This window comes from Trachypithecus francoisi, unplaced genomic scaffold (genome assembly GCF_009764315.1).
Source record: "Trachypithecus francoisi isolate TF-2019V2 unplaced genomic scaffold, Tfra_2.0 Lachesis_group9, whole genome shotgun sequence".
Lineage (NCBI taxonomy): Eukaryota > Metazoa > Chordata > Mammalia > Primates > Cercopithecidae > Trachypithecus > Trachypithecus francoisi.
In genome coordinates this window covers 73,839,256-73,864,084 of record NW_022681474.1, presented here as the reverse complement: position 1 = coordinate 73,864,084, position 24,829 = coordinate 73,839,256, and the positions used below count along the sequence as shown (strand labels likewise).

Sequence of the window (24,829 nt, the reverse complement as noted above, 5' to 3'; positions counted from 1 at the left end):
TTCCCTACTTGCCCCAACATAAACACATACAGGTACTTATCATTTCCTTATTTATTTACCCTCAGCTTGTAATTCACTTTAGCAAATTCACTTTGCCCGTTTTCACAGATGACTCTCACTAAATATGCTTAGCATAAAATAAACCCTCATTTCTTCCAGGTGGACAAGGGAACAAAGAAAGGAGTGGGGAAGTGGGAGGAATTAACATTTGTTGAATCATTGCATTGGGATGGCCACTTCATGTTCAATTTAATTTAGCCTTCATATTGTCTCTTCATGGTACGCGTTATTATGGATGAGGGCACAGGGGCTCAGAGAGCTTAAGTAACCGACTTCAGACTCCATAGAGAAGAAGTAGTAACTGTGTTAAGATTCAAACCCAAGCCGGTCTGCCCCCACAGCCCACGCTCAGGCCCTTTCCCTCATTCCACAGGGCCTCCAAAAATCTGTTTTCCTATTACTTCAGAGATTTATGGCAGCACTTTAAAAAACAGGCTGGATAAAGCTCTCCGCACAGCCACAATACAGATCGTATTAATAATTTAGTTTCCACTAAAGCTGAAATGGAGGTCTAGGAAAACAGGTCAAAGCTGAGAATGCCAAATGAACATAAGTGTATTCTCCTTTCCTGTGCCACAACAGAATCCTAACTAATCCACCAGAAAGCAGATAAAAACATAATGTCTATCGGATGCCAAATGGATGGCTATATAATTATTTGAATCTTATCCTACAGAAAATCCACTGAAACACGTTATGTAAAATCAAATTACAACCTGCCGCTGAAGACAAGCTCTTCCATGTAGTGCTCAGGAAAAGACCAGAACCTGGACTCACATACTTTGGAGCAAGAGAAAACTCATGCTACCTTAGTCACTGGGCATGACTGGAAAATCAAGACCAGTACGTGCATTGGCCAGGCCATGACCCAGTCAGCAGGGTAAACACATATTTTAAATGCATTCATGGTCACCCTCAAAGATGCAATTTCAGCAAAGATGAGGCACACTCAAAACCTTTTGAAACGAATCAGACTGGAATTGAGGAGATCAGGATCACTAATTCTATAATAATGAAGGCAAACGAATATGTGAACTTCATCTGCCTGGATTCCTAGTATTAATATATTAACTGTATTTGGAATAAATGCAGATGGAATAAATGTGCATAACAAAGCCATTTATTTTTAGATGGCAAAGAATGGCTCCAGCTGAAGAGGCATAGTAAAACAGGGATCGTTAACAATGGCCATGCTTCAAAGGAAAGAAATTAATTACAGGCAGCACTTTTAAACATCAATATGGTTATCTTCCTGTTACTTAAGGACAGGCAAATGTATTCTGGGGTTGAGAGAGCTAAGTAAATATACTCATCATGTTATTGAATCGGGGTGCAGTGGCCAAGCCACTGAACAGAGGGACAGCAGGTCCTTGCAGAAGAGGGAGCAGAGAACAGTGTGGGGATTCAGTGACCTTAGAAGCTGTGTTCCTTTCAGCATATCCTGTCTCCTTCACCCCTAACCAGCCAGGTAGCAGATCTGTGGCCGGGATTTTTAAAACTGGACATTTCAGGGGGTTACTAGAAGAAAACAAAATGCATTGTTCAAGGTTATGATTTTGACAAATGTTACTTCCCTAGACTATTGTAAATACACAGTGCCAATATCAATTACGCACTTTACGCACCTGATTCAAAATAGCTTTGTGCTTTTGCAATAATATTTAACATCCCCACGTAATATTTGAAGTTAAAAACATAAAGCTTCAGTCATGCACCATTACTACAAAGCACTTTTTAGCTAGTTTTACTATATAAAACAAATGAACAATACTGGTGATGATGAGGGAGGGATAAAAATTACATGACATAAAAATAATTTATATATAGAAAATAATGTGAATAATCTGCAAACAGAACAAAGGCCAGGGGCAGGGTGCCTTAGAGTCTGATAGCCATGGCTTCAAGTTCAGCCTCTGAATTTATCAGTAATAGTGACAAAAAGCAATTTCTAAGCCTTGATTTCCTCATCAGCAAAACGTGAATAATGTCACCTTACTCAGAGGGTTCATTTAACTGTTATGTGAGACAACAACCTTTGACCCCTACCAATTATTTTTATTGTAAATTGAACCTAACTTTTGCTAGCAGGTTTCTTATCAATCTAAACTGAGGTTTGCTAGCAAAGTCTAAAAGCATCTATTTTTGTCTAATCAATTTTTTTAGAACTTTAGTAGTTTTTGCCAAGTCCCCTCCCTCAAATTCAACTTTTTATTTATTGTTTCTATTGTCAAGGAGGAAAACAATCCCCATCACTTCATAAGGCCTATGAGATTTTTCTATCCTGATAATAAGAAAAGAATGTGGTAAAGTCCAAGGTGACTCATTTCTAACATTTTGTCTATATCATCTGCTGAAGTAGTTTTTTTGATGCTGGTGTTAATTTCTTACCATTCTACAAATTGCATTTAATTTCTCATCTAAACTCTAAAAATCAGTCTGTTTTAAAGCCCTGAGCGGGATATTTAAAGCCAGATTTTTCCACAGTTTTCTCATAAAAATGATAAGCATAAAATAACAGGCACTGGCAAACATGTGGGAATAGACTCATTTCAAAAAGCAAAAAATTGACACTACCAGACTTAAAATATACTACCAAGCTATAGTAGCCAAAACAGTATGGTACTGTCATAAAAACAGACATATAGACCAATTAAGCAGAACAGACAATGCAAACATTAATCCACATATCTACAGCCAACTGATTTTTGATGAAGGTGCCAAGAACACTCATTGGGGAAAGGAGAGTTCCTTCAATAATTGATGCTGGGAAAATTGTATATCCATATGCAAAAGAATAAAGAATGAAACTAGACTTTCCCTTCTTACCCTACATAAAAATCAACTCAAAAGGAATCAGAGACCCATATATAAGACCCCAAATTATAAAACTACTAGAAGAAAACATACAGGAAATGCTTTAGGACATTGGCTTGAGGAAATATTTTATGAATAAGTTCTCAAAAGCACAGGCAAAAGAAGCAAAAAGAAACAAATGTGATTATATCAAAACTACAAAACCTCTGCACAGAAAAAAAAAATAAAAAAACAATCAACAGAGTGAAAAGACAACCTACAGAATGGGAGAAAATATTTGCAAACTACTCAGCTGACAAAGGATTACTATCCAGCATATGCACATAGCTCAAACATCTCAACAGCAAAAATCCCACACAATCTGATTAAAAAATGGGCAAATTATCTGAACCGATATTTCTCAAAAGAAAACATACGAATGGTCAACAAATATATGGAAAATGCTAAACATCACTAATCACCATGAAAATGCAAATCAAAACCACAACGAGGTATCATCTCACCCCAGTTAGGATTGCTATTATAAAAAAGACAAAAAAATAGAAATAAAAATAACAAATGATGGCAAGAATGCAGAGAAAAGGGAAATTTTATACACTGTTGGTGGGACTGTAAACTAGTACAGCCAATATAGAGAACAATATGAAGGTTCCTCAAGAAATTACAAATAGAACTACCATATGATTCAGTAATGCCACGACTGGGCATTTATGCAAAGGAAACAAAATCAGTATGTTGAAGAGATATCTGCACTCCTATGTTTTTTCTGCAGCACGATTCACAATAGCCAAGATATGGAATCAACCTAGGTGTCCAAAAACAGATGAATGGATAAAGAAAATATGTACATATACACAATGAAATACTATTCAACCATAAAAAGGAATGAAATCCTGTCATTTGTAGCAACATGGGTAGAACTGGGGGACCTCATGTTAAGTGAAATAAGCCAGGAACAGAAAGTTACACACTGCATGTTCTCATTCATATGTGGAAACTAAAAAAAAAGTTGATCTCATAGAAGTAAAAATAACAGAATACTAGAGGCTGGAAAGGTAGGGGAAAGGCAGGTATAGAGGAAAGATTTGTTAAAGGATACAAAATTACACTAGATAAGGGGAGTAAGTTCTAGTATTCTGTATCACAGTGGGATGACTACAGTTAACAATAATATAGTTTCAAATAGGTACACAGATGATATCAAATGTGTCCAGCACAAAAAGAGACACAAGTTTGAGATGATAAATATGCTAATTATCTTGATCTGCTCACTTCACATTATATTGAAACATCACCGTGTACCTCATGAATATGTACATTTGTCAATTAAAAAAAACCGAAGAACCCCCCCCACCCAAATCAGCTGACACAAAGTGATTTTGGCACTTATCTTCAAAAATACAAACATATTGGGAATTAATCATATTAATTTTTCTTTATTTTAGCATTAATAGAATTATAGTACTGTTAAGGTAGAATGCATTTCCAGTAAATGAAGTACAAGTCATTTGAAGTTGAGTCAATTTATGTATTACATCCAGTAATATCACCCTCCTACTATCTATGTCTCGCTCTTAATGTTCTTTTGGGGGAAAGAGATAAATCACAAAAATGATTCTATATGAGATTTCCTAGGGGGAGAAACTCTCACATGGCATTTCATGGTCCAGAAAATATTCATCTCAGGGAGCTCAGTATTCTGTAAAGTGATGCTCTCAGTGGAACACAGAGGCAACTCCAGGTGTGAAGAGTGGTGGAAAAAGCACGGGGCTGGAAATCAGACCAATTGGGGTTTGAATTACAGCTTTGTATTTACTAATTGTGCAATTTTGGGCAAGTTTTTGAAACTTTCAAAGTATAACTTCCCTAATCCAGAAAATTGGAAAATAATATCCATGCCATGAAGATTCAACAAAATGATCTACATCATGCACGGGAGAGAATGCCTGACCCACTGTAGTCCCTCCATCAATTATAGCTCAACAAATAACAGGACAGGTAAATTCTGCTTCAGATACTTTTGCTGTTGGATGTCTCACTGGGTAGACCTTCCTGGAACAATAAAAAAATCACAGAGGGTCTATGATGAAAATGTCTAAGGAAAGATGTCCGGGTTTCAGACTCAGTTCTTCTGTTTGGTTTAAGATGAGTGGTAGCATATGAATACACTGATAATTCTAAGTGGCAGTTATAGAAGTGGGCCAGTTTGGTCAGGTGAAGGTCAACTAGCTGTATGTGATTGAAAATTTTAGAGACTCTTGCAAGTAGCAATCAGATCACAGGGAGAAGAGAATCACTGACAAAGGAAGACAGCCACCAGGCCACCTTAGGTTCAGAAACCAGGTACAACACATAAGTCTACATTGGTCAGATTATTCATTCCTCTCCCAGTTCCCAACTATTCCAAAACTGTAACAACACCTCTATTGTGGACACTGCTTAGATTGGGGGATAAACTGGTTGGTAATGAATCTTATATTGTATTTTGTTTCTTCTCCATAATCACAATACATAAACTATATAATGAAGATTCCTTCATTCAACCCAAGTAGTCTTTTTTTTTTTCCTTTTTCAACATTTATGTTCGAATCTGCAAAATAAAGTTCATTTATTAAAGGAATCATTTGATACTTCCTGTGTCTGTGCATAGGGTTCTTAAGTTTTCTTTAACATCTACCTCAGCAATCATTTAACTACTGAGAGAAGCTAATTAGTACTAATGTTAATGAATGGAAAAATGTATTTAACATATGAATCTTCAGGAGTATTTGTCAAAATGACAGATTTAATTCCCCGAGGGCTATGGAAAGTTTGCAAAGAGCTAACTGTGGGACTTTAATGGTTGTCTGGGAATGATGGTCTCTTAGTAAAACTTCATTCACTATATCAATTCAGCAAATAATTTTGAGTGCTGATAAGGTGCAAAAGTTGTTAAAAATATTCCCTCTTTTTCTCAGTTCTTCCACCTCATTCTTGACTACAATCCCTCAATGACATTTGAGAACCTAAACTTTAGGAGGGGAAGTCGGAAACTTGCTAAATACACTTTTTCACAAGGAACCTGGCAAAATGCATTTATTTGCAGTATCTCTACTCTTCACAACATGTATATAAAGAAAAAATAGTATCCCTATTTGATTAATGTGGAAACTGAGGCCCAAAGAGATTAAGTTCACAGCCACACAGCTAATTAGTAGCAGCTTCTCTGCGAACTCACATTGAGCCTCAAGGCCCGTTCTCTTCAATACCATGAATTGTAATACTTAGCCCCAGATACTTCCCCACATCGCTCCTTATTGTTTGCCTGTTTTATTAATGTTTCTAATCTTCTATTAAACAAAATTTACCATGTTTTCATACTTTCTTTCACTGTATAGATGTTTTACAAATTTGTACTTTATTAGGGTAAAAGAATGCTATCCATCTGATTGGTTCCAAGACCAGGTATTTCTGATTTCAGGGGTACCTTCACAGTACATTACAAATGTCTCAGTCTCTGACTTTCAGTACCTAGAAAATCTTGAACTTCCTTTCTTCCAACCTCTTATGGCCTAGTTCTATTTCCCCATTTTTTACCAGGCAGTCCATACATCCTTCTTCTCATATGATGATGGTATTAGTAGACTTTTTTTTTCTGCCAAAAGTTGAGCTATATCCAGCAGATATGAATGGTAGTCTCTGTTCTTCCCATTCTAATGAGATATGTCTAAGTTCAAACAAAACTGAGGATATGATCCTAATTAATCAGAAAGTCACCCATGACTGAGAAATCATTTACTGGAACCAATTAAATCTAAATTGAAATCTAGATATTTTATAAGCACCTCCCACATTTGTCAATAATAGATGATCCCATTTCATGACTCCACTTTGGGTCCATGAAAGCAGGATCCTGAGTGAATGGAATAAGTACCAGAAAAAAAATCAGACCTATATGTAAATGATTCAAGCTTGATGTCCTCTGGTTTGCGTTTAACTCTTCTACTTTTAGTTTACATAATATAAACTAGAATAACAATTTTTAGTTTACATAATATACACTAGAAAAACAATTTGGGCAAAACTATAGCAAATTGCTTTTTATTTCTTGAAAATAAAATGTGAATTATGTAACTGACAATATAATGTTGTATTTAGATATTCTCCTTCAATATTTAACCTATACCTAAATCAATCAATCTATCTATCTATCTATCTATCTATCTATCTATCTATCTATCTATCCCAATGCTTTCACTGCTTTTTCAGTAAGTGGATTCTATTTAAAAATTTTAAATGCAGAAGTACACTAACTTAAGTATAAAAGAATATACAAATCTAGATTTTGCAGTTGAATTTAAATGATTTATTAAAATTTGAATTAGTAAATAATTTAACTTTCAACATCTCAAAAGTGATCATTTTTTTCTTGACATAAGAATTCACAAAAATACAAAAAACTAGCCGGGCGAGTTGGCGGGCGCCTGTAGTCCCAGCTACTTGGGAGGCTGAGGCAGGAGAATGGCGTAAACCCGGGAGGCGGAGCTTGCAGTGAGCTGAGATCCGGCCACTGCACTCCAGCCTGGGTGACAGAGCGAGACTCCGTCTTAAAAAAAAAAAAAAAAAAAAAAGAATTCACCCTGGATGTCCATTGATAAGAATCACCCTTAAGAAAATCTCTCCTGTAGAGGTTTTGATGGCCCAAGCAAGAAACTTAGAACCACACAGGCCTTGGTTCCAAGACCTGGTATTTCTGTGACCTGAGGCAAGTTTCATAAACAAACCTTGGCTTTGGTTAATGCCTCAGTACATTGGCTAACACTAAATACTCACACTAAAGTCCATTTATTCTTCTGTTCATTTGTCTGTACATTCTGAACAATAACAACAACTGCAACACTATGGCTCTTACTTTGTGCCAAGCACAGCTTTAATATGAACTCACTGAAACCCCATTACAACCTTATACTAAGCACATCCTACTATTACATCCATTTTGCAGGTGGAGAGCCTGAGGCACAGAGAGACTAAATAACTTCTCCAAGGTCAACATCTAACTGATAGTGCCAGAATCTGAACTCAGACAACCTTACTCTATTGTTCACACTCTTAATCATTACACGATACTGCCTCTCATCCACTCATTCACCATCCAGCAAGCCCCAGTTTGGCTGTAGTAGATAATTACACCATCTCTGGCCTCAAGGAGCTCACAGTCTCTTGGTAAGACAGACATGTAAACACATAATTATGGTACAGAATATCAAGTATGCTAATTGACCATGCTCCCTGGAGACCTGAAGTCCATATGCTCGATGCAGCAGGGAACAGGGCAAGTTTCCTTGATCTCATAAAGATGGACACAATCTTCTACCATAGTCCAGCTGCTGCAGTACAAAACCTTACTCTTGCCTGGCATCTTAGATCAGGGTGTCAGAGATACCCAGGTAACTAGGAATGGGAAAAGCCTATAAAATACCAGGACGCACTGAGCTTCAATGGCAAGAAATAACACTATAGTCCATGTCTTTAAAAAATCTGTTCTCAAACCCTTACATTGTGGTTAACCTTAAAAGAGACTGCTAGCACCTCATTACAATAAACCCAGTGGTTAAATAGAGATCCCAAAGTCCTTTGACCCAAGTTCAAGTCTAGGTCCACCACTCACTAGCTACATGACCTCAGACAAGGTATTTTTAAGCCTTAGCTTTTACCTATAAAAATGGAAATGAAAATAATGCCTGCCTTGTAGGAAAGTCATAGGGAAGAAAAAAGAATAACCCATGGGAATCCCTCTGCACATTGCTGACATACAGCAGGCATCCAACACACTGTTAAGTTGTCATTACACAATGTGTCTGAGGATTTGAAATCCTTGTGTTGGTAATTTTCATTTCTAACTTCCAAAAAATTTTTAAAAAAGAACCTTAAGAAAAAACATTAAAATTTACTGCAGTGGGTAAGAAAAACAGACACTACAATACTGAATTAGTTAGAGACATAAAGCCTGTCGTTTAAAGTTTCACATGTCTAGAAAATAGCTTATCACTTAGAAGATTTTCTGAAACAAGCCCACTTTGATGTGTAGCTGTGAAAACATTAATGTCACATACTACACACCTTGTATGGCATAGTAGTTAAGAGTGCAAGCTAGACAGTTAGACTGCCCCAATTGGAATCCTAGCTCTACCACTGTCTGACTAGGGTGAAAACTTTCAGCAACTAGCTTCAAGGCTCAGCCTCAGTCTCCTTGTCTGTAAGATGGGGATAATTTAAAAAAATACTTTCTCTTCTCACAGGGTTATAAGGAAGATTAAATGAATCTCTACCTATAAAGCAATGTAATACCCTACCTACTGCAGAATAAGTGGTCAATAAATGGCCTGGGAGAAAAGACATGAATCCAGGACATTTAATTCTTCCTCTTCCCCTTCAAGCCAGGAACTTGGCAGTTATCCTAGAATCCGATCTCTCTCTCACATCCTGCCTACAATCCATTGCCAAGTTCTACTGAGTCTTCCCCTAAATATCTTTGGTATGCAACACCCCCTCTCCACTGGCATTGTCTCCGCCTTGGTTCACACTCAGCATTTCGTGCCTGGATCCCCATCAGAGCTTCCTGACTGCTCTCCCTGCTGCTGCTACAACACGGATGCTTCAGTGACGGCTCTACCCCATAAAGCTATTCACAGTCCTCTCTTCTACCACCACCATTAAGGTCTCTCCCCGCTTTTAGCAGGATGATTTCCAAACTATGCAAGATGGCATATGAAGATCTTTATGCTCTGGCACCTGCCTACTTTTCGTGCCACACACTCAGGTCCCCTTTGCTCCAGGAATTCCAAAATATTGTTTGTTTCCCACACAGCCTAATAGTCTCTCCTACTTCTATTACTTTGGGGATGAGATTCCTGTTTTTCGGCTTCATTATCTTGCTGACTCCTCTTCCAAGGCTCAGCTTCACTGAGATTCTCCTCTGAGTGTATCTGAGCCAAGTGAGGGTCTTTCTGTGGACTCCTGGGCTCCCTCTTCATTCTTTCTGGAAAGTCATTAATGGCTCTTATCCTTCTCCCTCCCTGCCTCTTCTGGGCGTTACTGTAGTGTTGCCACTATGCTTTGATTGGCTTTGTCTCCAACATTTGATGCAATGCCTGATCCACAGAAGTCACTTAATAAATGTTTACTGAATGAATACATGAATGCAAGAATGAAGCAATGAATATTTGTTCCTGCTCTGTCACTGACTAACTGTATGTTTGACATCAATAATCAGAAAATATGTTAATCATGGAATTGTCATTTTATCCTAGTATCTAGCACTGTGTCAGGTGCATATATATAGAGAGATCTACCTACCTATCTGTTGAGAGCAAACTCCACAATGTTTTCTTTTTAAATATAAATTTCATTAGGTCACCTCAAATTTTTTACAGGACCTGGTAAATATATACAAGCATATATTCATATACTAACAAAACCTACTTATGGAACAAATTAGGGTCAATTCCAGTAATATCCCTCACTGTTGAAATGTATTTTATAGTTTATGTGGGGAGAGGGCATGACATGCAGGTAACATAGTACCAGAAGCCAACAATGACAGGGAATGTGCAAGGACTGCAGCCTGACCACGAGGAGAGCACGTGTGACTTCGGCCCATCATGGCTTTATGGTAGGATGAGCCACCTACCGACCACCGCCCATGGGCCAGGGCCCTGCTGGCAGCAGGGGATATAAACAGCTCTTCTCTGCAACTCAGTCAGGGCAGGGATCCAGTAAAAACCCACCCAAAGACACTCTATCTACAGTGGCATGCCTCCCACTGGTTGCCAACCTAGGCAGCCCATGAGCAGAGAAGTGTGGAGGGAAAAAGATATGGCAGGGAAGGGCAATGGGAAAGTATGGGGAAGGGGCATTTGTAAGTGCATTGGTAAGCACCTTTTAAACAAGATACTCATTCAAACTTTTTTTTAAAGCCAGACAAATTAGTAATAAAAAAGTAAAGGTTCATTTACCTAGATGCATTTCCTTTCAACAAATAGGAAGACTTCCTTTTTCTTAACACTACTTATGTCAAGAATAAAACACATCTTTATTAAAATTCAACTAATTATAAATTCCTAGAAGTTCTGTACTGCTTTTTTTTTTGGACTGGTAATCACATATTCATGATTAACATATTCAAAATAGACCATATGTACAATTCACTGGGTTTTTTAAAACTTGATGAAATGTGAATCCAATGTTAAGTCTACATATGCATTATGATTTCATGATAACACATAGTGATATCCCATACTATATGATTCTGTGTCATCAGACCTAATCAAGAAAGCTTTGTCTTTGGCCTTACTCAAACCTGAACTGCAGGAGTGTCATGGACCAAATTCCTTATTTTATAAACTAGATACTCTTTAGGATTTTCCCAAGCTTTTCTAGTTTGTGATTTTATGAGAGTATCCATTATTCTTTTATGTAATTAAAAGATCCTTGCCAGGCTCAGTGGCTCATGCCTGTAATCTCAGCACTTTGGGAGGCCAAGGCGGGTGAATCACCTGAGGTCAGGTGTTTGAGACCAGCCTGGCCAACATGGCGAAACTCCATCTCTACTAAAAGTACAAAAATTATCCAGGCATGTTGGTGGGTGCCTGTAATCCCAGCTACTCAGGAGGCTGAGGCAGGAGAATCGTTTGAACCTGGGAGGCGGGGGTTTCAGTGAGCTGAGATCACGCCACTGCACTTCAGCCTGGGCAACAAGAACAAGACTCCATTTCAAAAAAAAAATCCTATACAGTATTTCTGCATATGAACAAGAGCAACTTCCCCATAATATCCCACAAAATACTTAGAAGAAGCATTTTTGATTGACATGAGGTCTACAACATGGAACAAACTAGCCCACAGGCCTTCATTAGGATCTTAGAAAAAGGTGGGGAAAAAGAAACCCAAAGTAATAACAATTCACTTTATAGGGAATGAGGGTCATATATGGCTATGCCACTGAAGGAAATCTAGAGTGTCTTCAAAACAATTCAGTCTTAACTTTGTATATCACAAGTAGTCCATGAAATAATTTGACTATGAATATTGTATCTTCCATAATATACTGTATCTTAGAGAATATACCTATTTTACTATGTTAAGAATTAACAACAGCAATGAAAGTGTTATCCATGCGCCAGTTTTAGGATCTACTCTGAGTGTCCTGAGAACAAAACATTTAAATCCACTTGCACATTTACAATAGAGATATTGATATCTCTCCATGTTCCCTTCTGGTTGCTAAGTGATTTACATTGGACAGACTCTGTTGTACTGGTAACAAAGCACTTTGGTCCACAAAGCATTTGCTACAGCTCAGTGAATCCAGAAACTCCCTTTGCTTCACCCCTTCCCTATCTTGCTTCCAAGTCAAACAGGGGCCCAGGACAAAGGTGACAGATCTGTCATCACTGCTACAGAAAACTGCTGTACATAAACCTAGCTAATCTAACAACCCTAACATATAGTGTCAATATTAATATGACACCATATTTTCATACAAATATATGTACCTTTTCCGCGTTTCTTAGAAGCTAGCTTATCATGGTGGGGGTAGGCAGAGATGTATGGAGAGGGGGCAAGTGGTAGTGACCTACCCACAGAGAAACCTCATACAATAAAATTAGACCATAATCTAGCAAAGTATGGCAATTTCATAACAACTCTGCTGTGCAAGGCTTTGAAATACGCCTGCACACAATTTCTTAACCCAAGTTTGTATTTTTATGAAAATATATTCAAGAAGTTTATTTACAAGAATATCAAAGTAGGAACTAACTATATTTAACCTCTTGCAGCAAAACAACTGCAGCTCTCCAGCTTCAATCTCAAAGTCAGCTATGCAACAAAAGGCAGCGAGTCTTCTATAGATCCTAACTCTGAAGAAAATGGCAAGAGTACCAGGAATATTCATGGTCACTCCTGAAGAGGGGTCCATGTGGGGGATGAAATCTGCATGTCATTTAGAAAGCACATGCCTCACTGCTCACAGCAAATTAAGGATATCTTTCCCCTGGGAATTTTCACAAAGACACATAAAAATGCTTTATGACCTGCCTTTCCTATTCAGATCACAGTTTTAGTCAATTTTTATTAATTATCATGGAGGAAAAGTGCTTTGGGGTCTTACTCCTGGTTCAGCACCTAGGAGTCATATTTAAGGGCAAACACTCTAAGTACTCATGAGCTACAATAAAACACCTCTGACCCAGAATTTTCCTCCTATTTTCCCCCTGCCTTGGACTATCAGTAAGGAATCATCAGTGCCTATGCTTCGATCTAAAGCAATCAGTGTTGAAGGTTTCAGGTCACTGGAATTCCTGCGTTCAGGATAATCACTCTCACCCAGCAAATTACCAAACCTCTGTGATTTCAGCTTTATTTAACAAAAGAAAGTTATTTCCAGCAGTTTATTTCCATTGCACAACTTGACAAAAAGCACCTTATAAAAATAAGAGGCAAAAGGAAAGAAAGAGGAAATAAAAGCAAAGCAGGAAATGACTTTTGTGCTACGTCTCTAAGGTCACAGATCTGCCTGGGAAACGCACGCATGTGACACAGTTCCAGCACAAAAGCTCTTTTTCCACGAGACAAACCTCTAAGAAGTACAAAGCCTGGCTCTCTGGCCTCTCCCTCTAACCCAAGTCACCGCAGTGCATTTCACCTTGACTGGGCTGTGAAGAAACTACTTTTGTAACTCCTTCACCACACCTTTCCGTGTCATGGAAACATGCCCATGCCTATATAAAGTGAAGCACGCGTTCCGCATAGCCCTGCAATCACCCCACAGAAGAAAACCATCCCTCTTGCCTTGCCCATCCTATGGCCATGGTCTGCCATAGGGTTTATCATCTGTTCCCAATTTACACACCCAATTTACACTCTAGCCAGCATGTAAAAATAAGCTTTAATGCTTCTAACAGATGCCAGGGGGAGATTAAAGCAAAATGAATCCAGGCAAGATACATGCTCTGGCATACATAGATACCTTTTTCTTCCGATCCCGGGACCGTTTGCGGTGTTTCCTTTTTTTCTCAGGCTCTTCTTCAGTATTGATTTCTAAATCCCTGTTTTTCTTTAATTGTGAGGCTGCATGAGCCATAATGCATTTAAAAAGATCCTCTCAAGCAGGCACGGCTTCCTTGTAAAAGGTGATATCCTCAGGCACCTTTAATCAGGCTTACAGCAGCATTCCAATCACTAGAGAGAAAGCTTTGACTAGAAGCAGGAAGATATTCACAATGCAAAGATGCTGGAGAAGCTGAAGCTTTTAAAAACCCAAATGATGATGTCCGGACTTCATCCTACACCTTCCTCTACCTGAACCTTTACAGGAGAGTGCAGCCATCGTAATGCATTTACCGTAGTGAAGAAGACAGCTGGGACAGAGGAAGCTGTGTTATGGCTGTATCCCCTGCCACCAGCTGGAAGTGTCTAAGTGATTCCTCCGAAGGGGGAATGCTGCAAAGGATGCTTCTCCAAAGGGGAAGAATCAAGAGTCACCACACATGCAGAAGCAAAAATCCAACACTAATTCTGAAAACCTATTTTAGAATCCTTTGAAAAAAAGAAAAGGCTGCAATTTATACATCACCACTAGATCTACACAGAGAATAATTTAACCCCTGATAGAATGGAGCTGTTCCTACTTTAGTTCAACTGCTGATGGTGACAAAATATATAAAATAAGATTTCAAAAAACACACTAAATTTTGCTATGGAGATCCTGACTGCATTACGGGGAAAACAATGCATGTATTGCCCGTCTCAACAGTGCATCCTTTATGCTAAACTATCAGCCTAAATGCATTTTGTGGAGAAGACTACACAAGGGCTTGTTGTCTTTTAAAAACAACATGCTGATTACAACACATCATACAGAAAGATGTGAGCATGTTGGTGTATGGAACAGATGCCTGATTCATAGGAGGTTCCCCAGGACTCTCCTCTCATGGGGTCTGAGGGTCAGGAATCTGTGCCGTAATCAGTGTTTCTGAGTCACTGAAATGCAGATTTGCTTTCATGTTAGGGTTTGCTTCAATCACCTTACTATTTTTGCCACCTGAGTTCTCAATGACCGCAGCCTCTGAATATTCATTATGTGAAGTGAAGCAGCAGCAGTGCTCAAGGCCTGCTGGGGTGTCTTCTGCTAGGATGCACATACTGGAAGAAATCTAATAAGTCGGGAGTCATTTGCACACATACTACACAGTATTCACAGAAAGTGCTTTAGCAAGAAACTGCTGAAATGTCAGGCTGGGCCTAAAACATACGAGACCTAGTAAAAAAAGAAAACACACACACATACATACACACACACACACACACACACACACACACACACACACCAATTTCACCAAGAAAATGAGCCAGGGGAAAAAAAAGAAAAAAGACGTTCTGATGAAAAGACTTTGTTAGCATGTGCCCTTCCAATACAAAAGTCCATAACTTTGGCGGCCGGTGCATTTGACTTTGTAGGGCTGACTGTGTAGGTGTGTAAAGGACAGAGCACCAAGTCCAGTGCATCATGTGAGGATTTGGTTGGAGTTCTCTGGAGTTGCTGTTCATCTGCTTCACAAAGAGTGCCAAGCGTGAGTTCCTGCAAACAACTTCTACTCACCATACATCTAGATTTGAGGTTCAAAGGCCTTTCCTCTTTTCCTCTTGTAGGATGCTTTATAGTCTCTGTGGAGCAGTGATAAAAATGGGAAGGGAAAGAATCAGGGACCATGGCATCCCATTCCTATTACCAACGGACTGTGCACTTCTCTGAGGCCTCAAGGCAAACTACAGGGAAACCAAGCTGGTCATAGAGTTACCATGGGCCTACTATGTGCACCGATGCTCACGTGCTTGACTTCCTTGCAAACTATCTTCATGAAGAAAGAGTTCTGGAAAGTTTCTCCATCGCCTATGAAACTACACAAAAATGGGGAAAAATGAAGGTGGCAGATGAAATGTAACTCAGATCCAAAACCAGATGAAAGGTGTTTGGGTCTTTGTAGTAAAAATGAGTGTTTTTCTACTAGGATATTTTACTGTATTAGTAACAGGTGGGGCAGAGTAAAACTTAAACCTTTGTATGCATTTTCCCAATATAAATAATCTTATACTTTTGAAAACATTCATACAATTTCTTTTATTTTCAGCAAGTTGAAGAGAACAGCCAGCTAAAAAGCTGGCAGCTTTCCCACTGGCTCCTGGATCATCTTTTCCTTCTTCCTTTATAGACACTAATGATACTTTAAAATATATTTAGAAGTGTGCTTGATCAAGTAACTTCTCCATCTGAGGCTGGCAAAGCACTATATTTTCTCATTGATTTCTATTGGCAAAACCATAGTTGGAAATTAGGAAAATAAGCCACAGGTATTTTTGAACATATTTCTCTCTAGAATAATTCTTTGCTTCCCCTAAATGTTCAGAAGTTGAGAATGTGTCATGGCTTTTTAGGACTCCATAATGTGACTTTCTCGTTGCCTTGGATTTTCCCTTATCTCAGTAAGTGGTTAGCCCATCAAAAATAAATCCTAATGTATAGCTTGCTCAGATTACCTTTTTTACAGAAAATGTGATCTTTTATCCTCCATTTCTAAAGTAGAACTTTGAACAGTGACTCTACTAAGAAAGACAACCCTGTGGGTCCTAGGTTTTGACTGTGATATTACTAAAGGCTAAATCCCTTTCTCCCTACACAGCAGACATCCTGACAAGTAACTCTCAAGCTCCTAGTGTACTTATTCTCAACACAAAGGCATTGACTCAAGAGAGCCACAAATGCCAGTTCCCCCCAAAACTGAATTGACAGTTTTATCAATAGTTCTAGAAAGCCTTTATTATAGCTGAAATGAAAACATTAAAAGAACTTCTAAAAACTTTATTCCTTGACTAAATTTTTATCAAAAATTTCCACTTAAATTTCAAGAACTTATGGTCATTTGGGAGATTAAAAACTAGTATGAATCTTTAAAGTTCAACTAATTGTCCAACTGGTACAAGCTCACGTGTCTGAGAAGTGGGGCAGATCCCTGGTAGTAACAAGAATGAGATACAAACATGGCCTTAGAGGAAACAACAGTACAAGGTTCAGTCAGGCTGATGGTCACCTCCTTCTACTGCAACTTCTCCAGTCCTTCTACTTGCCATTGGCCATGAGAATGTGTACATAGGACTTGCATAGGATGGGCGTGGCCTATGCACGGAATGTCAAAGCTATTAAAAGCTGAGAGTAGGCCAGGCACGGTGGCTCATGTCTGTAATCCCAGCACTTTGGGAGGCTGGGGTCGGCAGATCACTTGAGGTCAGGAGTTTGAGACCAACCTGGTCAACATGGTGAAACCCCATCTCTACCAAAAATACAAAAATTAGCTGGGCGTGTTGGTGTGCGCCTGTAATCCCAGCTACACGGGAGGCTGAGGCATGAGAATCACTTGAACCCGGGAGGCGGTGGTTGCAGTAAGCTGAGATCACACCACTGCACTCCAGTCTGGGTGACAGAGCAAGACTCCATCCCCCCTCACCTCCAAAAAAAAAAGAAAAAAGAAAAAAAATGCTGAGGACAAAAATTCTTAAGTGACTTCCCTTTCTCAAGAAAAAAAGAAAAAATCTGTTCTTGTTTTAGAAAAGTCCCAGGTACAAGAATTCCTAAACCATGCTTTCAAAATATAGTACAGAGCGATCTTTCAAATTTTTATTAGCTGAAGAAATCACTCTTTGAATACGTCCTACAGGAAAGGTACTTATAATAAACATAACAGTGGAGCTGCATGGCTGAATGGAAAAAATGGTGTCCTGGAGCCCTGGCTCTTTGGTTCTCTCAGCCCTCCTCCAGAAGGCAGCTTTGGTGAGCACAATTTGAAAGCCACCACACTGCCTCAAAGAGCACACTGCCCCAAACAGTCTCTGTGTTTTCCCTGCTTGCAGCTTTGTTACTAGAAGTTATGTCAAAAAAAGTGATTCTCCATGCACACGTATGTTTACTGCGGCACTATTCACAATAGCAAAGACTTGGAATCAACCAAAATGTCCATCAGTGACAGACTGGATTAAGGAAATGTGGCACATATACACCACGGAATACTATGCAGCCATAAAAAAGGATGAGTCCGTGTCCTTTGTAGGGACATGGATGCAGCTGGAAATCATCATTCTCAGCAAACTATCACAAGAACAGAAAATCAAATACTGCATGTTCTCACTCACAGGTGGGAATTGAACAATGAGATCACTTGGACACAGGAAGGGGATCATCACACACCGGGTCCTATTGTGGGGAAGGGGAGGGGAAGGGATAGCATTAGGAGATATACCTAATGTAAATGACGAGTTATTGGGTGCAGTACACCAACATGGCACATGTATACATATGTAACAAACCTGCACATTGTGCACATGTACCCTAGAACTTACAGTATTAAAAAAAAGTGATTATCTCTACTAAAAATTGTCCCAAATAATTGTTTTTATTTCTTACCAGAACTAACAAGTTTCATGCAGAGTGCTTCCTGCCTGGGCATTATTAGAGCATGAATCTTCTATAAAAACAATTAAAATATCTTTCCACATTGGGCATATGGAGTAATGGGCATACTCCAGATAATATCTAATCCAGGAATCAAACAATTGTGACTAAGTATGCCACTGAAAATCAAGCCAAATCAGTTCATTCGGATGCCTTATAGACTTTAGATACACAGCCAAGTATTTCTCCCCACTCATTTTTCACATACACCTTTTCAGGATTTCAAGATAAGCTCTAAATATTAGTTCAGTCAATTAATAATTTGACTACTCTCTCTTGTCATTTCATGTTGTGTCTCTATCTTGTTAAGCTGAGTTGACACACAAACCAATAACAATGTATGTGGTTTCTATAGAGATGACACTGTCACATGGAGATTTTGAAGTTACAAGAGCTGTGCACATGTAAAAAATATTACACTGTGATATGAAGAAGGAGAAGTTGGGGAGTATATAGAATAATGGAGGATGGAGGCAAGAAAGAAACTAAAGAGAGAAATGGTTTCAGGGCTGCTAGGGAGGGTGTGCCTGCTCAACCCTACTCCAGGTTCCTGGTAATGAGGCAAGTGTGTGTTTTGATGGAATAAGAACGACTTCATGCTGCACCCACTTCAGTTTTCTCAGAAGCAGAGCAGCCTCGCCACAAGAGGTAGTCAAAATATTTCTTCTTCACAAAGAAATCTGGATCCACGATCATTTCATTAATTTTTGGCATCCTAGATGATACCAAAAGACCTAGAGCAGGTTTGGAACAAGGTGAAGGAACAGGAAAGAAAACAAGCACTAAACTTGTCAAGGGTTATAAATGACAAAATAAAAAACACACACCTGGAAAATTTTTAATTCACAGTCTCATATTATTTTTCACTTTTAGATGAGACATATGAAGTTCTTAAAACAAAAAACTGTGACTGGATAGCACTGAGGGACTGGCAGCCATTCATACACCCCTTGTGGGGAGGGGGCACCTCTGGATAACAAGCACTGGCCTTGGTGCCATCTGTCTTAGCACTTAGTCTGCCCTCTTTCCCCATCCATCTGACTCCGCGGCTTGACCTCAGTGCTGGAGAGACAGCCAGCTGGTCCCAAGCACACCAGCTGCTTCTGTGACCTCACATGGGCAGACAGGGGCAGGCACATGAGGAGGCTTCCCCAAGGTCTCTCCATCACACCCACACTGGCCTGCAGAGAGAAGATCCTCCGTTGCACATAGAAGTACCCCACAGCCATATCTGTGGTGTCCGTTCAACCCGAAGGAGTAGACTGGTAGTGCCTGGCAGAGTTCTGAGTGCAAAGCAGGCACCAAGAGAGGGCTGCGAGGAAGATGAACCACATGCCACTTCCTCTCCCCACTCCGGCTCTTGTAAAAGGAGGCAGCTGGACTAGATGACTTCGATGACAGTCCTCACTCTTCTAGAATGCTGTGATTTATGTGAAAGGAGGGTTTCAATGTTTGCAAATTAAAAAATATACATAAGAAAGGTTTATTCAAGCAGAGTTTATTCAAGCAGAGTTTACTGTATTCTGCACTGGCCAATACAGTAGCCACTAGCCATATGTGTCTACTGGGCAGGGAAATGTGAGCAGTGTAACTGGAGAACAAATATTTAGTTTTATTTAAAATTTCAAATTGATATTCAATTCAGATAGTAGAACACATGCAAGTGTGTTTGGAACAATTTGGATATGCAAATCTACTTTTTTAACTTTAAATTTTATGATATAACATACAGATCAAGTATTTCCAACAAAAATTTTGCATCCAAATTGAGACGTAAAATATATCCCAGGTTTCAAGATTTAGTACCAAAAAATGCAAAGTAGCTCAATGATTTTACATATTGATTCATGCTGAAATAATATTTTGGACACAATCAGTTAAATAAAATATATTACTAAATTAATTTCACTTTCTTAAACCTTTTTAAATGTGGCTATTCAAAATTTGAAATTAGATGCATAGCTTACACTCCATTCTGACTCGACAGCACTGGTCTAAAGAACTTACACAGTACTAACAAAAAGAGAGCCTGATCTGTCAGAAATTGTCTTCCTGAAGGCAGGTGTTTCATCAAACAAGCAGAGAACACTTAGCAATCAGCTACTATGCCTTTTTCTTTCTTTATTTATTTTTCTTTCTTTTTTTTTTTTTTTTTTTGTAGAGGTGATGCATAAAGATACAGTATGTCCTCAGGCACTTGTGCTGAAAGAAGCATTCGTGTGCTCAGGGACACATTCCCTTACCCTGCTGGTCACTGTGTTCAGCACCAGGGATGTATAGAGGAATGAGACTTCGTCCTTTCCCTCAAGTTTCCATGGGCGAGAAAGACAAGGACATCAATAATGAGAACACACAGACAGGTGCTACAGAAGCAGGGGTGGGGTAATGTAAAACATAATGAAGAGGTTAGCACTCAGCACAATGTTTTCTAGGTCAGATCTCCTTTCCCTACCCATGGAACTTACAATTTCACAAGTGACCCCTTGACATTCTAGTCAACATGCCGAACTGCTTGTAACCTGAACAGAAAATACAAAACTCCCTTTACGCCCTGGCTACTGCTGTTAGTGCTGGTGATACAACAGGGAACGAGGCCGATAAGGTCCCCTTTTCAGAAGCTTCAATTCTTGAATATTGAGCCAGGGAGTAAACAAATAAAAAATGAACAAGATAATTTTAGATAGTAACAAGTGCTATGAAGAAAATAAAGTAGTATGAGTGAATTGAAAGTGACCGGATGGGGAATCATTGTTTATGAACTCTTTGCTTCATTCTATGTTTAGATTCCCTAGGAAAAATAAATCATGATAGTGAGGAGCCAGCTGAATTGGGTATTTCACTCTATTAGGGTACTAATTCTCCAAAAATTGTCCTCTAAACCAAGAAATTCATTTAACAGCAAAGAGCGAATGGCTTCTCAAATAATGTGCTCAATTCAAATATACTTATTACTGAAGATAATAGATATGCTTTGGTAACACTTATCTCTGAAACTATTTGTATAATTATAGCTTCCATCACCTTTATTAACTTACAGCTTAATATCAATTCAAAAAGACTGATAGAGTATAACCACTGAGTAATGAAATAAATTTTCCTGTGTAACTTGTGGAAATAAGTCTTGTTGTTTCACAGCCAAATATAATATTCTATGAAATTATTTCTTCTGATAATTCAATAAACTCTTGTAATTTAATGTCTATATAATAATTATATTTAAGTTGGCCAAAAGGAAATATAATGAAAGTAACTAAGTAAGGCAAAATAGCTCTTACCCCAACTTTGTTGCTAAGTAGCTGTGAGACCTTACAGAGACCTTATCCTACCTAGTTTCTGGTTCCGTATCTGTAACATGAAAGGAATTCTAAACTCTCCCAAAATACATGCTCTGTGATGCTGAAATACAATTACAGTAAGGATGAAGTGATTGATTTTTGCATCATTTTATCTTGGTGAGTTCTGATCAAGATATAAGGAAAGTAAATTCACTTTCAAAACATTTCTTTCAAGAAGCTACTAAAAGGCAAAGGTACAAAGGAGATTTTATTTGAAGATTCAGGAAACTGTTGGCCCAGGAATTATTTGCTGACCCTGTGTAGGAGGAATGGAGCAGCACATATAAGAAAGCAAAGGATCTTATCTCTAGAAAATGAAACATTTAATTCATTGATTTAGGAGGTCATACTTACAGTAGGATTAAAAAAAAAATAAACAGTACTCCAGATTCTATAATGAAAATCAGTCAAATTTCAGACTAAAACTCAGATAATAATTCTTTAGCATATTGAGGGACATATCAACCATGCAGAAATTTATGTCTAACAAAAAGACATCCTATTTCCTTGGATGTAGCACTGAGCTGACTTCCTGCCATGGAAAGGGCTACACGTAGAGTTTATAGCCTCATCCTTCTGTAGAGTGGAAATAACACCTGCTTCTTCCCTATCTTACCAGTGGTGTTTCAATAACCAATGTCTATGAAGCAACAAGGACATCACAGAGAACAAAAACATTAACACATAAACACAGGACATCATCCTGTTGGGGAGACAATAACGCAGATTGGCACTCAGGGTTCCTGAGTAGATTTGGGATTCGCTCTCTTCCTACTTGTCCTCGAACTCAGCCAGTGTTAGCAGGCTTTCTCTTTCATGTTGTTTTGGAAGGCACACTGGAATCAGACTAATTGAGCTTCATGTTATATATTCCACAACTTTGCAACTTTTTCCTTGCCCTTTCATTAGATCATGCCAATATAATCACAAGAATGATAAAAGTTTGAATATTCAAAACAGCCTGTTTGGAACATAATGTCCTATGTTTTGGAGATAAAGGTGGCGAGGTCCTTTGAAAAAATACAACTCAAGAACAATTTTCTCATTCTTTCCCAAGATCTTTTAAAAAGGGTCTGAGAGTGGGACAGCATCGTTTGTAATACTGGGAGGTATTCCTTGATGCGGGCAGATTCATCCTGCTTATCTTTTGTATCTTCTAAGGCAGGAGTCAGCAAAAATTTTTGTAAAGGGCCAGAGGGTAAACATTTCAGGCTCCGAAGGCCGTTTGGTCTCTATTGCACCTAATGTACTCTGTGAAAAAGCAACCAGAGACAATATGTAAGGGTGTCAAAGTGTCTCTCTAATCGAATAAAACTTTATTTATGGACACTGAAATTTGAATTTCATATAACTTTCAGGTATCACCAAATATACTTCTTCTTAATTTGTTTCTAACCATTTAAAATGTAAATAACATTCTTAGCTTTCAGGCTATATCAAAATAAGGCTGGATCTGGCCTGCAGGCCTGTTTGCTGACTGCTCGTCTGAGGTATCACACTGTTAATAACATATCATTCTGAGGGTCTTTAGGAAAGGGCGAATGGACAGCATGGTCAGAACTTGGTGCTTGGAATATTTATGTGTACATACATGTATATGTGCATACCTGTATGCATATACACACAAGTATATGTGCATACATGTATGTACACATGTGTGGATGTGTGTATTTACATAAATCCCATGAAAATTTGTCCTTTGGATTTGAACATGATAACCGACATTTCAGTGATGGAAAAACATATGTTGCTATGTACATTTTCTATACCAGGTCCACACAGATAACATTTCTTTAATTCACTCTTTTAACAAATATTTATTGGGTACCTCCTTTAATGAAGCAGCATAATCCTATACATTATTTAAGACACCCAGACTCAACAAATGCTCAGCGAGCATAAGAAAACAATTTTAAGTAGTACAGGTGATTGCATATGGCATTCACTCAATGGGCACCTTCCCTGGGTGAACCTCCAACAGTATCATAAACATGATGCTCTGTATGCAATGCATAGGATATCTGGTTCACTATGTCCGGTTCCTCCCTTAGGGTGGGAAGAGGGCATAGGAAGTTCTGATGCTTTGTATTTTATTTGTAATTTCCTATTATATATTATACATATCTTACTTCAATTACTTTGTAGAGCACATAAATTACTTCAATTACTTATAGGGCAACACATAGGAATACACAGATATTTATGGGATATCTCCTATGTATGTAATACTGTACTAAACCCAGTGGAAAATTAAAGAGAAAATGCATAATCTTTTACAAAATTAGAATCATGATTACAGACTTACAGGCTTCGTTTTGGCATTATTTCATTAAAAAAACTAAACTTGGAGGTTTGTCAACAGTTAATGAGTGGTGCAAATTTTAAACAATTATCTGGCATTAAAGACGTGGAAGCTATGGAAAGAATGAGCTCAGGTCTGTGACCTAAAAGAAACTATCTACTCTGAAAGTGAATACTTTGTCCTTTAAGAAATGTAAGATGTTTGTTCCCCTTCTCTCACCCCATCCTCCTCCCTCCCACCACGCATGCACAAAATTGTTATTCAGAGAAAGGGAAGGGCCAGATGGTTTTGGGGATTAGCAACGAGGAAAGGCCCAAGTTTCACCTCAAGGTTGTTATTAAATTCTAGTTCAGATTGGCAGGGATACAAAACCAGGGCCACGGAGAGCTCTCTGGGAGTCTTGGTCCAGTTCCTAATGAGCAGGTGTTGACATGGAACAAGCTGCCTGAACAACGGAGCTGCAGGCAAGGAGCCGCTACAGTTACCCAGGTGGACTGAATCTGCCCCATTGCTTCTGCCGGCACAAGAAACCTTGCACTAAATTCTGTACACTCAGCCATCAGTATCTAGGTTTTGCTCCTTCCCGCAACAAACCAAATAATTTAATGAAAAAATGTAAACCGTGGTCTTTTCTGCAGAGGTGGCGATAATGCAACACTTTGCTCCACTCTAAACATTCTTTCCAGCATACATCCAATTTAAATCAAATTTAATTTGGGTTACAGAAAGTTTCAATACCCCTGGACATTACCAAGTGTCCATTACATTAACCCTTTT

General features: G+C 38.7%; 1 protein-coding gene across 1 annotated transcript in view; it reads right to left on the bottom strand.

Annotated features, from left to right (window-relative positions):
- Positions 1 to 13,996, bottom strand: part of ANK3 (ankyrin 3) — a 364,088-nt gene extending 350,092 nt beyond the window's left edge. Inside the window, 1 exon segment of the mRNA XM_033209412.1 lies at positions 13,883 to 13,996. Within this exon segment, the coding sequence (XP_033065303.1) occupies positions 13,883 to 13,996 (114 nt within the window).
- Positions 13,997 to 24,829: the final 10,833 nt, after the last annotated feature.